The sequence below is a fragment of the Microdochium trichocladiopsis genome, assembly GCF_020744255.1.
Source record: "Microdochium trichocladiopsis strain MPI-CAGE-CH-0230 chromosome Unknown B0I36scaffold_4, whole genome shotgun sequence".
Lineage (NCBI taxonomy): Eukaryota > Fungi > Ascomycota > Sordariomycetes > Xylariales > Microdochiaceae > Microdochium > Microdochium trichocladiopsis.
In genome coordinates, this window is record NW_025763547.1 from 2,981,525 (window position 1) to 2,996,225 (window position 14,701).

General features: G+C 56.2%; 7 protein-coding genes across 7 annotated transcripts; 4 read left to right on the forward strand and 3 right to left on the reverse strand.

The window, feature by feature from the left end:
* Positions 1 to 147: 147 nt before the first annotated feature.
* B0I36DRAFT_348556 (centromere/microtubule-binding protein cbf5) lies at positions 148 to 1,860 on the forward strand (the record flags this gene model as incomplete). Its single annotated transcript, XM_046156703.1, has 4 exons — positions 148 to 262; positions 347 to 503; positions 625 to 1,256; positions 1,310 to 1,860. 4 exons carry the CDS (start codon positions 148 to 150, stop codon positions 1,858 to 1,860), a joined length of 1,455 nt encoding a protein of 484 aa, XP_046014339.1.
* Positions 1,861 to 3,631: 1,771 nt separating this feature from the next.
* On the forward strand, positions 3,632 to 5,726 carry B0I36DRAFT_430716 (uncharacterized protein). Its single transcript, XM_046162546.1, has 3 exons — positions 3,632 to 4,041; positions 4,106 to 4,357; positions 4,423 to 5,726. Exons 1-3 carry the CDS (start codon positions 3,762 to 3,764, stop codon positions 5,532 to 5,534), a joined length of 1,644 nt encoding a protein of 547 aa, XP_046014340.1. The 5' UTR covers positions 3,632 to 3,761; the 3' UTR covers positions 5,535 to 5,726.
* B0I36DRAFT_321607 (peptidase family M20/M25/M40) lies at positions 5,727 to 7,924 on the reverse strand. Its single transcript, XM_046153727.1, has one exon. The coding sequence runs from the start codon at positions 7,887 to 7,889 to the stop codon at positions 6,120 to 6,122; it is 1,770 nt and encodes a 589-aa protein (XP_046014341.1). The 5' UTR covers positions 7,890 to 7,924; the 3' UTR covers positions 5,727 to 6,119.
* A 1,860-nt stretch (positions 7,925 to 9,784) lies between these two features.
* B0I36DRAFT_241092 (Mss4-like protein) lies at positions 9,785 to 10,510 on the forward strand (the record flags this gene model as incomplete). The annotated part of the gene is made up of 2 exons (XM_046149820.1): positions 9,785 to 10,272; positions 10,363 to 10,510. The coding sequence occupies 2 exons, from the start codon at positions 9,785 to 9,787 to the stop codon at positions 10,508 to 10,510; spliced, it is 636 nt and encodes a 211-aa protein (XP_046014342.1).
* B0I36DRAFT_110107 (origin recognition complex subunit 2-domain-containing protein) lies at positions 10,491 to 12,834 on the reverse strand. The gene is made up of 2 exons (XM_046147867.1): positions 10,810 to 12,834; positions 10,491 to 10,750 (listed from the first exon to the last, which is right to left on the reverse strand). The coding sequence occupies exons 1-2, from the start codon at positions 12,633 to 12,635 to the stop codon at positions 10,636 to 10,638; spliced, it is 1,941 nt and encodes a 646-aa protein (XP_046014343.1). The 5' UTR covers positions 12,636 to 12,834; the 3' UTR covers positions 10,491 to 10,635.
* Positions 12,835 to 12,909: 75 nt separating this feature from the next.
* Positions 12,910 to 13,930, forward strand: B0I36DRAFT_287835 (mitochondrial PGP phosphatase). The gene is made up of 3 exons (XM_046151627.1): positions 12,910 to 13,361; positions 13,427 to 13,765; positions 13,831 to 13,930. Exons 1-3 carry the CDS (start codon positions 13,131 to 13,133, stop codon positions 13,912 to 13,914), a joined length of 654 nt encoding a protein of 217 aa, XP_046014344.1. The 5' UTR covers positions 12,910 to 13,130; the 3' UTR covers positions 13,915 to 13,930.
* A 155-nt stretch (positions 13,931 to 14,085) lies between these two features.
* On the reverse strand, positions 14,086 to 14,593 carry B0I36DRAFT_362173 (uncharacterized protein; the record flags this gene model as incomplete). The annotated part of the gene is made up of 2 exons (XM_046158608.1): positions 14,086 to 14,294; positions 14,365 to 14,593. The coding sequence occupies 2 exons, from the start codon at positions 14,591 to 14,593 to the stop codon at positions 14,086 to 14,088; spliced, it is 438 nt and encodes a 145-aa protein (XP_046014345.1).
* Between the last annotated feature and the right edge of the window lie 108 nt (positions 14,594 to 14,701).

A 14,701-nucleotide genomic window follows, 5' to 3' on the forward strand; every position in this document is an offset into this window, starting at 1 on the left:
AAGCTGCACACACCCAGCAAAAGGCGACAACCTCATACGCCCAACCCTACACCACCACCTCTTCCTTTTTGGGTTCTTTACAGCGTCGCGCCTTCTTGCAGTCGATACCCGATACACTTAGGAATTAATAGCGACGACGGCGCCAAGATGACGACCAAGGACGGAAAGCCCGAGGAGAAGGACTTCACCATCAAGCCTTCTGCCGTCACGCCTGCCCTTGACACGAGCCAGTGGCCGCTCCTTCTCAAGAACTACGAGAAGCGTACGTCTTGCCACATCACCTGGGCTGCGCTTTCGTCGCAAACCCTGCGCGGATTCCCATGCTGACATCTGTCGTTGATTGTAGTTCTCGTTCGTACCGGCCACTTCACCCCGATCCCCAATGGCAGCTCGCCTCTGTCACGAGATCTCAAGTCGTACATCTCTTCTGGTGTGATCAACCTCGACAAGCCCTCCAACCCTTCCAGTCACGAAGTCGTTGCTTGGGTCAAGCGGATTCTCAGGTACGGACTTATTTCGAGCATTGCTTCTGGCCAGGCACCAGCCCGGGTCATGCGAACACTCCTAGGCCAGGAAACAGGAAAGAGATCAAGACAAGACTGACAAGGACATTATTTTGTGCAGATGCGAGAAGACTGGCCACAGCGGTACCCTCGACCCCAAGGTCACAGGATGCCTGATCGTTTGCGTTGACCGCGCCACCCGTCTCGTCAAGTCCCAGCAGGGCGCCGGAAAGGAATATGTTGCTGTCATCCGCCTCCACGACAAGCTGCCCGGCGGTGCCGCGCAATTCTCCCGTGCCCTCGAGACCCTCACCGGTGCGCTGTTCCAGCGCCCTCCCCTGATCTCTGCCGTCAAGCGCCAGCTCCGTATCCGTACCATCCACGAGAGCAAGGTCATCGAGTTCGACAACGACCGCCACCTCGGTGTCTTTTGGGTCAGCTGCGAGGCTGGTACCTACATTCGTACTCTCTGCGTGCACATGGGTCTGCTGCTCGGTGTCGGCGCCCACATGCAGGAGCTGCGTCGTGTGCGCAGTGGTGCCATGGACGAGACCAAGGATCTGGTCACCCTCCACGACGTCCTCGACGCTCAGTGGATGTACGACAACACCCGTGACGAGTCGTACCTGCGCAAGGTCATCGCCCCCCTCGAGACCCTGCTCACCGGCTACAAGCGCATTGTCGTCAAGGACAGCACTGTCAACGCCATTTGCTACGGTGCCAAGCTCATGATTCCTGGCCTCCTCCGTTACGGTAAGTCGGTATCTATCCCCTACTTCAGCTTTCATTGCTAATACAATCTGCAGAGGCTGGCATTGAGACCCACGAGGAGGTTGTCCTGATGACCACCAAGGGTGAGGCTATTGCCATCGGTATTGCTCAAATGTCTACCGTGGAGATGTCCTCGTGCGACCACGGCGTTGTTGCCAAGGTCAAGCGTTGCATCATGGAGCGCGACCTGTACCCCCGGAGATGGGGTCTGGGCCCTACCGCCACGGAGAAGAAGAAGCTCAAGGCCGCCGGCAAGCTCGACAAGTTCGGCCGCCCCAACGAGCAAACCCCCGCTAAGTGGACTACCGAGTACAAGGACCTGCACGCGCCTGCTGGCGATGCTGCGACACCTGCCGCCGCTCCTGCTGCTGATGTCTCTATGACTGAGGCTCCTACACCGTCCAAGCCTGTCGTCGCCGAGGCCGAGACGCCAGCTGGCGATGACGACAAGAAGAAGCGCAAGAAGCACGACGGCGAGACCGCCGAGGAGAAGGCCGAGCGCAAGCGGAGAAAGGCCGAGAAGAAGGCTGCCAAGGCCAAGCGCGCGTCGCTCGGCGGCGGCAAGTCTGATGACGAGTCTGACTAGGAGTCTTACCTATCCGGCACACCACTGTGCTGAATTATGTTTCTACTTCTCGGACGGCGTTCTCTTCCGACCGCAGGACCACGACGATCCCACCATGAGGTGGATCCAACACGTTTGTGGGGATGGTACCTCATAGCATCTTCCTGCAACCAAGCAACATCCATACTGTAACATACAGTCGTGGCCTGATGGTCTGGAACAAAAGAATACTCGGCGTTTCTGGTGCTCGTTTTGCTTTCTCATGTCCTTGTTATGAGTTTCATCATCTTTGGTCATCATCATTTGCAGGGCTGCTTATAGGTATTCACGCATTGCAGAAGGGGAAGGGGGTGGCTTGAGGCATTTAGTTGTAGATGAATGGAGATATCTGAACCATGATGACCGAGTTGTCGCGTACGAGTCAGTGGTGTTTGTGAACACTAAACCGTTTTGTGATTCTCAGTATTGCTGCAGCTTACCCCTTGTAAGCGCTTCGGATCTTGCTACCGAACCGGACGTGTTTGTTGCAAGACGGGTGCTAGAGCTTCACGTCACCGAGGCAAGTGTGTACTCCGACTGCTACTAGGATTTCGTCTGTCTCCGTGCCAGCATCAAGAGGCAGATGCACACACTCAACTGTGCACATGTCGCAGACTACTGTAAAGCAGTTCGGAGGCGTTTCTATCACAACGCCACTGTCGCTGAGCTGGTGTCTCTCGCTTGGCAGCCGTGCAAAAGTGCAGCACTGACGGAGGGGGCGATTGTCGTGGTGGCGCCTTCCACGACTGGGCAGATCGTGGCCTCCAAATTAGGCGCCCGACGTGCAGCGACTTAGACACTCGGGAGGAACGGTGAGCATCCTCTGTCTTCCATCACACCCTGGCTCCTCGAAATCAGTCTCCTTTGACGACTCTCCTCGACTGCTGCCGCTGGGTTTGGTGGCGGCGCATCGCTCTGTTCGCGCATGTCTCCTGAAAGCATGGACGTCTACACGAGAACCCGGAGCTCAAAGGCTTGAGTACAACATATCAGTCATCCTTCGACACGAAGATGATCATCATCTGCCTATCGAACCACATTGATCTATCGTTCTAGGCGACAAAAAGGTTAATGGGTCCGGGTCGCTCCGACGGCCACAGCCGAATCGGCTATCCGCGAAAAGTTTCAAGCAAGATGGGATGACAGACATGCTTACCGCCAGCGGCCATCCCCAGAGGCCCGACGAAACGGTGGCGCTCCAATAGCTCTAGGGCTGTGCCTGGCGGCAGGCAAGCCAAGGTGCATTCTCATCTGGACGTACCCCTGCTGCTGGCGTGCTGATTGGGCGCCTACTCGACCCGCTACCCGCCATCCACGATCCCCAGTCTTCAGCACTCCACGATGACTGGCTGGCAACATGTATGCGCGTGGGAAAATCAATCTCATCACGCCCGCCGTCCCTCCTTGGTGGGGATGTCGCCGCACCTGTCAAATATCTATGCCCGCAATACGTCGCGCGGGCGGCAGTAGATGACTGTGGCCAGCGGATCATGCAACCTCCACGTGCCTCCTGCTGGGGCTCGACCGCTCTGCCAGCTCAGGGGAACTTCCGAATTGGGCAGTGTCTACGCGCCGAGCGTCGGCCAGAATGTGCTTGACGGCACATCGCGTGCATCGGGGGAGCTCCATCGTGTCGCTAGTCGCTCGTGGTTCCGCAATAGCCGGTCGTGATGTCGTTGATTATATCCCTTGGCCAGATCCACCTCTAGAGGAACGACGTTCTGGAGATTCTTTTCGGTGATTGCTTCTCATTGGTTTTGTCATTGTTGTATGCATGACTTCACAAGTTTCTCGACGTCGAGACGAGCATCCGTCCGTTTGAAAACCTGCACAACTCAGCCATCAACACGACGCACTGACGAGCTCACTGCTGGGCCAACATCATGACGCGCATCCTGTCCTTAGTCTTCGCTCCACTATTCTTCCAGCACGTGTTGTCATTACAGGTGACTCCGAATTCCCCTTGTTCGTCTTTCTGCGTCGATTCCAACGACCTCAACTTTGCCGACCCAAATTCCTCAAACACGAAAAACAAAGACATCGTCTGCTATGACTCTGAATATCAGTCGTCCCCCGCCGGGCAGAAATTCCAGCGGTGTCTCAGCTGTTTGCAGGATAGCACATACAGCCAGGGATCGGAAAGCGACCAGTTGTGGTTCTTGTGTAAGGAGATGTCTTTCTATTCAGAATGACATTGTGTTAGAATCCCCGCTGACTTTATTCATAGACAACTTGCGTTACGCCGTGGACTACTGCATATTTGGTTTTCCCAACGCAACGAACGTCGCTTCCACACCATGCTCGACCGAGAAGGCATGTGGCCAGCTTGAGGGCGCTCTTACTGGCGACCTTCTCAGCAGTGCCAAGAAGGCAGACTACGCCTTCTGCGATGCCAATGGGGGCGTGATGCGCAGCGAGGAGATCAAGAAGTGCCATGCTTGCGTGTCTGCTTCGGACGACCAAGACTTTCTTGCAAACTGTAGGCAAACTGTTGCATGGCCGAATCAGATGATGGAACCACAGATTAACATCTTTCTTCACCAGATGTCGTTGCACTGGATGCAGGCTGTCAACAACAACCTTCGCAAGGAGTTGCGATTGGCCTCAGTGACACCGTCTTCACGAAGGAGAATATCAACACGGTGGACCCAAGCACGACAAACACGACTTCACAAAAGACGCTGGGAACGCCTGTGCTTGTTGGCATTGGCATCGGAGCCGCGGTCGTCTTGCTTCTCCTCGCTGGCATCATCTTTGTGTGCTGCAGGAGGCGACGTAACAAACGCCTCCGCCTCGGTGATGGCGACAGACAGGACAGGATGACTTCTCAAGAGTATCCCATCTCGCCGCTGTCCTTCCACTGTCAAGCGCACCCAAGCGGGTTCGAGCCCACAACACTCAAGGGCTCAGCTAGAGCCACGGTGGAAGAGTCCAAAGTACACCCAGGGCCCATAGACTTCACAGCCAGCCCCAAGATGCTCGAGGCGTCCGCGTACGAGAAGCCCAACTACGGTGGCTGGCAGCCTCAGCTACCGAAATCCCGCATGGAAAGTAAGAACGACCGAAGTCCTACCTCGCTCAATAGTATACAGACAACAAACCCGACCCCTACGATACCAGGCAATGTCCACTACGCCTGGTCGCCCCATATCACCCGCTTCTCTCCGGTGGAGGATTTGATCTCGCCCCAAAGCACAACCAGCACGACGAGCACGACAGCTCTGCTGCCTCTAAAACCATACAATCCAGCCGAATGGGGAAGCCCTGTTGTGTCGATCGCAGAAGGCGTCGGCGCTGCAACACCCACGATACCAACGCCCACTTCCGCGGCCACGGCAAGTCCACTACTCGGACGCAGCTGGGGTGACATACCAAGAAAGTCCTCCCTCCCCATACAAGTCCTTCGACAACAACCACAGCAAGAAAAGAAAGAGCCGTGGGGAGAACTGCCCCCACGACCGTCTCCAACACCACGGAAAAACACCACAACACTGGAGACGGTGACTCTCGCGGTGGCCGGAGGCAGGACTGCACGTACCGCCACCGCCGCCATGCCGCCGCCAAAACGGGGGAGCAGTCGCGCTCGCAATTCCGGGACAAGTCCAGTGGAGGCGAGTCAGATCACCATCGCGTTTGCTGGGCCGCCAAAGAGGTAGCACGTTTTCCAACCTCGAGGCACGCAACAATCATTAGTGACGCGTGGGACCTTCACCTGAGCTACTAAAGCTTTCTCTTTGTCTGTATTTTATAAGCGACGTCAAATATAGCGAATTCATTATTCAGGCTCAGTGCAAGATGATAGATACACCTGGTCGTATGGAAGGAGTGTGCCTGATTTGGTGTTCTGTGCAGTCTTGTTGTGTGACATTGAATTCATTAAAGGCCAAGGATATCAGCATGGGATACTATTTCTGGCAACGATATGTAGTTTCCTCGTGGCCTCTGTTACTGCGTCGCGTCCGTGTTCGGAGCGGAGTCAATGGAGCTAACGAAAGTACTGCCCCTGGTCCGCGATAAGGCCACTTCGGCAGGGACACGAAGGATAAGGAAAATCACCATGGTGCAATTTTGTGTGAGAATCTGGGATATATAGCCACACTCTTTTGTGAAGTAGAAGATATTACTTTGTCCTATATAATTCTCCGACGACTGGCAGTTTTCGACTTTTCTGGGGTCTTGATCCAACATAGAATCCTTGCCAAGAAATCTCGTGCATGTCGCAACATCGTAGCAACCCCAATTCAAGGCAATCTCGACTCATCCATGTTACGGATGAAAGAGCTGTACCACTTGACACCGTTGATGTGCGCGCGGACGTTGAGGCGCTCGTTCACGGTGTGGATGCCCTCGGGCAGGCCGCTGCCGCTCTCCTCCTCTGGGTCGAACTGCGGGCCCCAGCGGAAGATGTGACGCGACAGGTCCCAGTAGTACTTTGTGTCAGTGTTGCCCGTCATGATGCCCGGGGCAACCACCATGGACTTGCCGTAAAGAGCGCGGGTTGTGCCAGCGATGACGCCGTAGGGAGAGAGAGTGGCGTTGTCGCTGCCCTCGGTGGAGAAGAGCTCAGTAGGTGTGACAGGCGCAGGCTCCAGAGCACGGCCGGTGTCGCGAAGGGTGATGGACGATGGGGTCTCGCCGGTCGAGTTGGTGAAGGCATGCACGTCGAGCTTGTACTTTTTGGCGATGCCATGGGCGATCTTGGTCAGCTTGTCCTTGACGACGCTAGTCTGCTCGCCGACGTTGACGCGGTGGTTGACGAGGACGACGGTGCGTTCGGGCAGGGCGTTCGACTTGACACCACCGCTAATGATGTCAGGCGCCTGCGAGGTAGTGAACAGGTACTTGAAGGCGTCCCCCAGCTTGGCAGCCTCCAGCGCGAGCTTGTCCTCCTTCCGGGCGCAGGTGTTGGCAGCGTGTGAGGGGAGCAGCTTGCGCAGCTTCTTGGGGAACTCCTCGCTGTACTCGGCACCGCACTGCAGGAGGCCGAGAAACGGGTTCTCCTTGTAGAGACGCGACTCGTACGGGTTGGCCTCGATCTGGGTGATGAGTTCGGCCATGACACCGATGCCATTATGCTGAGGAGGAATGGACGAGTGGCCGCCAGGCATGCGAAGAATAATCTCGACGTCAATGTAGCCCTTCTCGGCGACGCCAGGAATGGCAAAGTTGGTGCCCCATGCCTCAGCAATGCCAGCACCCTCGTCAACAATGACGGCGGCGCCATCCTTGCCGTAGCGCTCGAGCAGGAAGGCAGCAAGAGGCTGGGCACCGTGGAAGCCTGAGATCTCCTCGTCGAAGCCGAAAGACAGAACCAGCGTACGCTTGGGCTCGTAATCGGCCTGGAGGAGCAGCTCTACAGACTCGAGGATGCCAATAAGATTGTTCTTGCAGTCGTTGGAACCTCGCCCCCAAAGGTACTTGCCATCGTAGTGGCCGCTGAAAGGCGGGTATGTCCACTGGCCGATGGTGGCCTTGGCAACAGGCACGACGTCCTGGTGGGCCATGAAAACGGTAGGCTTGAGAGACGAATCCGAGCCCTTCCAGGTGTAGACAAGGCCGTGGGTGTTGACAGTCTCGAGGTTGAGCTTGCTGTGGACCAGCGGGAACGTCTTCTTGAGATACTCGGCAAACTCAAAGAGCACTTCCCAGCGGGGATCCTCGCCGACAGGGCCCATGTCATCGTAGGACTCTGTGGGGATCTGGACGGCGCCGGCCATGTTGGCGACGGCGGCCTTGAGAAACTCTGGCGAGTCGATGTAGCCGGCCATCTTGTCAAGGTGGTCTCTGCTGAAGGACGGGGAGAGCGGCTCGGCCTGGTCGCAGCGAGCCTTGAGGGGCTCCTGGCCACCATAGCCGGGCGAGTCGAGGGCGAGGTACGCGCCACCAAAGACCTTGAGCAGGAGGGCGGCGACGGCGACCTTTGAGAGGGTTGCCCAGTAAGGGGAGCTGGCGCGGCTCCTGGGCGCCGGGGCGCTTACGGCCGAGGGGAGGAGGCCTTGCTTCTCAGTCATTGTGGTGGTTGTTCCAGGCGGTGCAGACTATGACGAGAAGAGGGGGAAGTGAAAGAGGAGGAGAGGATGGTGATCAAGGCCCGGAGGAGTTGAGAGGGCCGACATCGCCGGCAGAGCTCGCTGGAGCAACGGGGAAGGCGCGACCGACCGGGGTTCAACACCGATAAAAACCGGGGGCATTGGCCCGGATAGGCAGCTGCAACGCGGCGCGGGTGGGGTCGTCCTCGCCGGGCTTCTCTGAGCCGTTTCGGACTGGCAATCATGGCATTGCCATTAGGTTGGTTGTGGTGGTGGGTGAAGTGCAGGCCGAGCCATCTCTGGTAGATCAAAGAATGAGTTCTCAGAGCAGCCAGGCGTCCCAGGACCGTCAGTTTCTGGCATGTGGGCACGCAGCATGAACAGACGGTGAAATCGAGCTTCGGCACAGAGTGGAGTAGAAGAGCTTGTCGCTCAGACCAGGGTCGTCTCGGTCGCCTAGCTAATGCCAGGGAGCTATCCCAAGCTTGGTAATTTGGTCCTCCCATTGCGATTACGTCAGTGTGCTCTTCACGTTGCCCTCTCCCGTGGCTGTTTGAACTGCTTAGGCTGTTTTCTCAAATGGTTCAATTCCTGGCGCACACGGAAGCATTACAGGCAGCGAGCGCCTTACCAATGTAGTTGTACTGACTTGGCGGGCGGATTATGCCCTTGTGTCTGGTAAAAATCCGCACCTATGGCACAAGCGACGTGGCCATCCAGCTTGATCCCCATCACAGAGACGTTGCGCTCCTGCTGCCCCGTCCCTTTCAGTCTATTGCATTGCATTGCATAACACATTGGTCATGGCGAGCTCTCTCACCTCTCCGTCGTCCAGAAAAGCAAAGTTGGGGTAGGCCTCGAGCCGAGCCCAGGCTACTTTCCGTGTACACCAACCAAAAATTTGGAGAAGTGCACTGTGAAAATGCGGGGTACATCCAGGCACAAGGCCCGGACTAGTCGCTCCGCCTCTGTGATGAATGAATGACGGCGTCACTCTGCCTCCAGTCGCCTCGCTCAATTCAAACCCATTCCCGCCTGAAACAAAGCGAGTGGTCCCTCGCTACGTTGTCATAGCCGGAGACTGTGTTGACTGCCACATTATGACAGGGCCCTGGTTCGGCAGGACTCTTTCCTCCTAGCTGTAAAGGAATGTGAAGCAGGCAATAGCAAGCAACAATGTCCCGCCCCCCGGAGCAAAAGCTGCTGGCTGCTCGGCACTTCATGCTGGGATGGAGAAGAATACGGACAGTCAATTGGACTGCCCCGGGTGCGTCTTCTATTTGGACGGTTTTTGTGGTCCCCATCGTGGACCCTTTCTAGATGTTGATCTCGGAGCAGTGAGACCATTCGCAAGCACAGTTAGCGCAAAGCTGTAATGTAATGATGATGGATGATGCCCACATTATCACAGTCCTTCCTCTCCCCTTGGGACACACAGCTTACACAAAAATGGGAACATAGTATAAGTGCCCGTCCCAATGCTGCCTCTGTGTACGTGTTCACTTGGAATACCAATTGGCTTTTTTGCTTTTCCCCAAAAATCACCCAACCTCAAAAAGACAAAACATCTCACCAAAAAAAAAGGACACTAGCTTTCCGACGCACAAAGCGCACCTGGACCTCTCTCGCCTCGGCCAAATGCCCGACGTCATGACATGCGCCTCAACATCTGCTTCCCACTAAGACACCTCACGGCCCTCGAGAATACTGGCTGCTCTTCGTCGTTATTATTAGCTACTAGTCGTGGTTATAACTACTACTCGTCCCTCGCCTCGTCCCGTGCTCTTGCACAGCAGCATCTGCTCTCTGCCCATCAACAACGGCAACAACAGCCACTGCAAATTCTAAACCACAGCCGCCATTCCTACTCGACCACAATGGCCAAGAAGCAGGAGCAGCAGCAGCAGCAGCCAAAGGACCACCTGGCCATGAGCCGCACGCCCGAGGCCAACGAAAACAACGACGACTGGCGGGAGAAGCCCCCCTACAGGACCACGGAGAAGAACGACCACTTTGACAAGATATGGACGGCGAAATGCAGCTGCGAGCGCGTAAAGTACTGGCTCTCGCGGGAGAGGCCCCTGGCCTCAAAGTACTGCCACTGCCGCGACTGCCAGTCCCTCCACGGCGCGCCCTTCCAGTGGGCCGCCGTCTTCCACAAGGAGGACCTGCACTTTGAGAAGGGCGCCGAGGGCCTCGCGTTCTACAACACGGCCGACAAGCAGACGCACCACAAGCTGCCGTGCAAAGTGAGCTGCGCGTACTGCCACACGCCCATCATGGACGAGGGCAGGAACATGGTGCTCATGTTCCCCGGCATCATCAAGGTCGACAATCCAGACCACAAGAAGTTTTTTGAGCCACAGTATGTCTTTCATCTCAGAGTGAAATTCCCCGCCATCACTCTAGTGATTGTGAACGGGACCCCTTTGTACTGACCACTTCATTTTTGTAGATGCCACATCTTCTACAAGCAACGTATAGTAGATATCTCTGACGGGAAGCCAAAGTGGACCGGCTTGGATGAGGATAGCGATTTGATGGAGGATGTGGAGCCAGAGGACATAGAGGCGGTTGTGGGACGAGACAAGGTCGATGGTTGAAACGCTCGTTCCTGCTAGCTGTGGTGAAAACATCATTGGGGCAGTATCCAACGGGCTTGACTCTAGGTGAATCAATGCAGTGTATGCGATTGTGCGTGATCATCCTGTCAAACGCGATCATGAGGTCACGTAACCAGGTCTTCAAGGATTGCCTCGAGCTCTTCCCTGCGGAAAGGCAGACTGAGCATTTCTGCGCCAAGAACATCCTTCTGACTGGTAATGATCTGGTGATCGTGGAATCTGTGTTTGGCAATGTTAGCAACGCGACCAATCCTAGAGGCGACGAGGTGAAAACCCACTCTTTGAGTAGTGTCCGGAATGCCATCTCGGAACTGCAGATGAACTCCTCCACGGCTTTGCTGTACACCATACGATACTCGACACCCGGATTCTCCCCGCCCGTGAGCCCTTCCTCGTCAATCGCCATGAGCACCTCTCCGACGAGCAGCTTGAAGAGATTCTTCGCATTCTCGGGCAGACTGCGAAGAACATAGGTGACACCTTCCTTACCGCCAACCCGCCTTGCCTTGCGTCCAAGCAGCTCGTGGACGTCGTCGACCACATCCATCTCGGCAGTGAAAGGCGCGAAAGTCGTGCAGTCGTGGAACACAAAATTGAACGATGACCGCAATCCGCTATCCCACAGAAGCTGGAAATCGGGGGTGTCAGCGGAGCAGACCAACCGCACACTTCGCTGTGCAGCCAGGTGTGCCAAGACAGGCTGGAAGTTTGGCCTCCGCAATGGCAAGGCGTCTATGGAGTTGAGTATGATCGTGATCTCTGTCTCGTGGGACGCTAGAAGTTGCTTTACACTCTCCAGCAAGGCTGCTGGATTGCCTGCTGGCAGTTTAAACGTGGGATCGACTGCACTCGCCACGGTACCCAGGATTTCCCTGACGGACGTATTCCGTACGTAACCGTTCACTATGACTATCCGCGCCGTTTCATGGTTCGAGGTGTTGTCGTGCAGAAACTTGGCAAAGCGGTGGAGTAGAGGTCGCTTTGAGCCGTAGCCATATATGCAGACGCTGAACCCTTGGGCCGATTCGAATGCCCACTGAGGGAATGACTCGGCATGTATGGATTGCAGGAACTCAGAGTCCTCGGCGTGGCGGTCTTTGAATTCGTGCAATATCGAGAAATACTCGTCGTGGGTCAGGAGTGATAGCGAGGCCAGCGTATTGTGAGAGGTCTTGGACGAGCCAGTCCGGTTCTGCGCAAAGTACATCTCATGCGGAGGGAGATCGCGCGGCGGAGTCGGCGACTTCTTCCTCGTTTGCAGACTTTCGGTCTTTCGAGGCCTGCCCCGTCCTCTTTTGGTGGGCGTCACTGCTTCGACAGGGGGCGCAGGCTCCCCAGGGATGCCGTCGATCCCATCTCCGTCTTCTTCATCGCTCGAGCCGTAGATCTCTCGCGCTATCTCTTCGTCCGCATCCTCATCGCTGTTGTCCCCGTTCATAACCCTATCGATCAGGGCTCGTGCGCTCTTCTTCCTGGCAGAGCGGTCGTTTCGCCGCCACTGTGGTGTCGCAGCCGTCTTTGAGCCTATACGACCTGATGGCGTACTGGGATCGCCCGCTATCCTCGTTGTCTTGGGGGTCTCCGCTCCCTCAATGGGGTGTTTTCTTGGGCGGCCGCGTTTCCGAGGCGTGACTGCAATATCCGCGCTTGGTATGGGTTGTCCATCGGGGTTAACTCCCGGGGGGTTGGAGGCTGACTGTGCTGCTGCCACTGTTGGAGGCTCCTCGGGTCTGATCTTTCTAGGGCGGCCTCGCTTTCGCGGAATCACTGCAATCTCCGCGCTCGGGACGGGTTGTGCAATGTTGGCGCCTGGGATATCAGGGGTCGACTGTGCGACGATCGAAGGCTCCTCGGGCCTGATCTTCCTTGGGCGGCCTCGTTTCCGTGGCACTACTACGATCTCCGTGCTAGATGCGACTGGGCCATTGCTGTCGTCTGGGAAGTCGTAAACGGATCCTGCGGGCTTCGGGGGCTCCTCAGGTCTGATTTTGCGCGGACGGCCTCGTGGCCTTTTGACGGGAGTGCCGTTCTCGGGAGGGTCAGTTGCTGGCCGCTTCGAGGGTGACTCTGGTGGCGGAGGCGTGGCCTCCTTTGCGACGTCCATGATTGTGCCGTGTGCCGACTATATGTCAAGCATGCCGGTTCGAGGGATTGTTGTTGAAAGCGGGAGTCAGCGTCTACCGCAATTGCGCATCAATGGCTATGCGTTATGCGTTGAGACGGTGACGGAGGTGTGGCTCTTTCGTATGAAACCGCGTTGGGCGCGTCGAGAACAAAAGAAAAAGTGGAGAGCGCTGTCCACTAAATGGCTAGCGCCAGGGGGGAGCTTCACGGCGGACAGGGGTGGCTCCTCAGCACTGAGGGCCCTGTCACCCATTCCGAAGTCTGGCCCCGCAAGGTCCTGCACTACTACGTCAAGGTTCTCGTCACTCGATCTTGACGATATCCTCGAGGTAATCATTGCTCGAGGCGTGGAGAGCATCACCCTAGGAGACGACATCACGCACTACAGATCGGCCCACTGCTCCTTTGCCGCATCTGCCACCGCCGCGAATCCAGTGCCTGGGCCTTAATTGGCCTAGGGACTTCCTTTCCAAACATGGCACCTCTCAATCTCAATCTCTCGGGCTTCCTCAACGTCTTCAAGCTCATCGCCAAGCCGTCTTTGTGCTTGCCGCACGCAACTGTGGCGACTTTCAGTGATCTCCCTGTTCCTCTGGAGAAGGCTTTTGAGACAGATGGCCGTGCCGTCAACATAAGAGCCGTCGTGCTCGACAAGGACGACTGCTTCGCATATCCCGATACAAACCAGATCCACCCGCCCTACTTGGTGAGCACGTGTCATTCTCTGTTATGCTGACTTCATCACCGGATCACTAACAACCAAATATACAGGAACGATTCAGGCAATTGCAGAAGGAGTTCCCTGGACAGAAGCTTATCATCGTGTCCAACACCGCCGGCGCCCTGACCTTTGACCGTGATGCAAAGCTCGCCAAGGAACTCGAGACAACAACCGGGGTCACTGTCCTGAGCCATCGTGTCAAGAAGCCCGGCTGCAGTGACGAGATCATGGCGCATTTTGCCAGGCACCCCGAGACCGGCGTCACGCATCCCAGCCAGATCGCCATTGTCGGCGACCGCCTGGCCACCGACATGATGCTCGCCAACATGATGGGTAGCTGGGGGCTGTGGATCCAGCAGGGTGTCAAGCCCATGGCTCAAAAGGGCATTGTGAGTCTTATGATGATATAGTGTCCTTGATTACCGCGGGAACGGAGACTGACGTGGCACTGTAGTTCTCGAGACTCGAGCAGCGCGTGGAGCCATTTCTGCGAGCCCGCGGATACCGTCCCGCAGACCCGCGTTCGCCGTTTGAATAGACCACGATGGACAACATGTTTCTGTATTCCCAGAGAATTAAAATAGATACCCCTCCACTTAGCTCACAAGCAGACATCCTTTCGTCAATAGCGTGCGAACAACTACGTGCAGGAATACAAAAGTCCTAGTGTCTCTAAAGTTCATATGATGAGCTCCACGACCTCGACCAATCATTGAGCCGAATCCTTGTTCGGCTTGTGGCAAACGACCTCAATGTTGTTTCCAACCGGATCATGCACAAACGCTGCGTAGTAGTTTGGATGAAACTTGCGGAGTCCAGGAGGGCCATTGTCCTTGCCACCAGCCGCCACCGCAGCAGCATGGAACTTGTCGACGACGGCACGATCTTGAGTCCCCCCATCGTACTCATCAGCAAGTGCTACAAGCCATGAAAAGTGGCCCACGGCTGGGCCCGGAGCCGGTTTTGCACGGTCAGAGGAACCACTTACCGTCGGCAGTAAACGCGATGTGCAGCTTGAGATTCGGCTCCTCGGCGACGGCGATGACCCAGAAGTCCATGCCCTTGCCTGGCTCACCATAGCCGACAATCTCGCCGGCATCACCGGGCTCAGAATGCTGCAGCGTATAACCCAAGGGTTTGAGGGCTTCCGCATACCACGCGTTGACGGCGTCGGCTTTGGAGGAGATGGCATATACGCCACAGTGATCGATCGTCATCTTTGCAAAGGCTGGGAGGAAGGGACACTGAGGGGAAGACTGATGATTGTGGATACTGCCCAAATGTATGTGATTCTCAGAGATGGATGACAATCTACCTATCTCTCG

Coding starts and splice junctions, on each gene's coding strand:
- B0I36DRAFT_430716 (XM_046162546.1), top strand. CDS start 3,762: ATGACGCGCATCCTGTCCTTAGTCTTCGCTCCACTATTCTTCCAGCAC. Junction 4,042..4,105: donor CGACCAGTTGTGGTTCTTGT/GTAAGGAGATGT, acceptor CTTTATTCATAG/ACAACTTGCGTTACGCCGTG. Junction 4,358..4,422: donor CCAAGACTTTCTTGCAAACT/GTAGGCAAACTG, acceptor TTTCTTCACCAG/ATGTCGTTGCACTGGATGCA.
- B0I36DRAFT_321607 (XM_046153727.1), bottom strand. CDS start 7,889: ATGACTGAGAAGCAAGGCCTCCTCCCCTCGGCCGTAAGCGCCCCGGCG.
- B0I36DRAFT_110107 (XM_046147867.1), bottom strand. CDS start 12,635: ATGGACGTCGCAAAGGAGGCCACGCCTCCGCCACCAGAGTCACCCTCG. Junction 10,751..10,809: donor TTCCGGACACTACTCAAAGA/GTGGGTTTTCAC, acceptor TGCCAAACACAG/ATTCCACGATCACCAGATCA.
- B0I36DRAFT_287835 (XM_046151627.1), top strand. CDS start 13,131: ATGGCACCTCTCAATCTCAATCTCTCGGGCTTCCTCAACGTCTTCAAG. Junction 13,362..13,426: donor AGATCCACCCGCCCTACTTG/GTGAGCACGTGT, acceptor CCAAATATACAG/GAACGATTCAGGCAATTGCA. Junction 13,766..13,830: donor CCATGGCTCAAAAGGGCATT/GTGAGTCTTATG, acceptor GTGGCACTGTAG/TTCTCGAGACTCGAGCAGCG.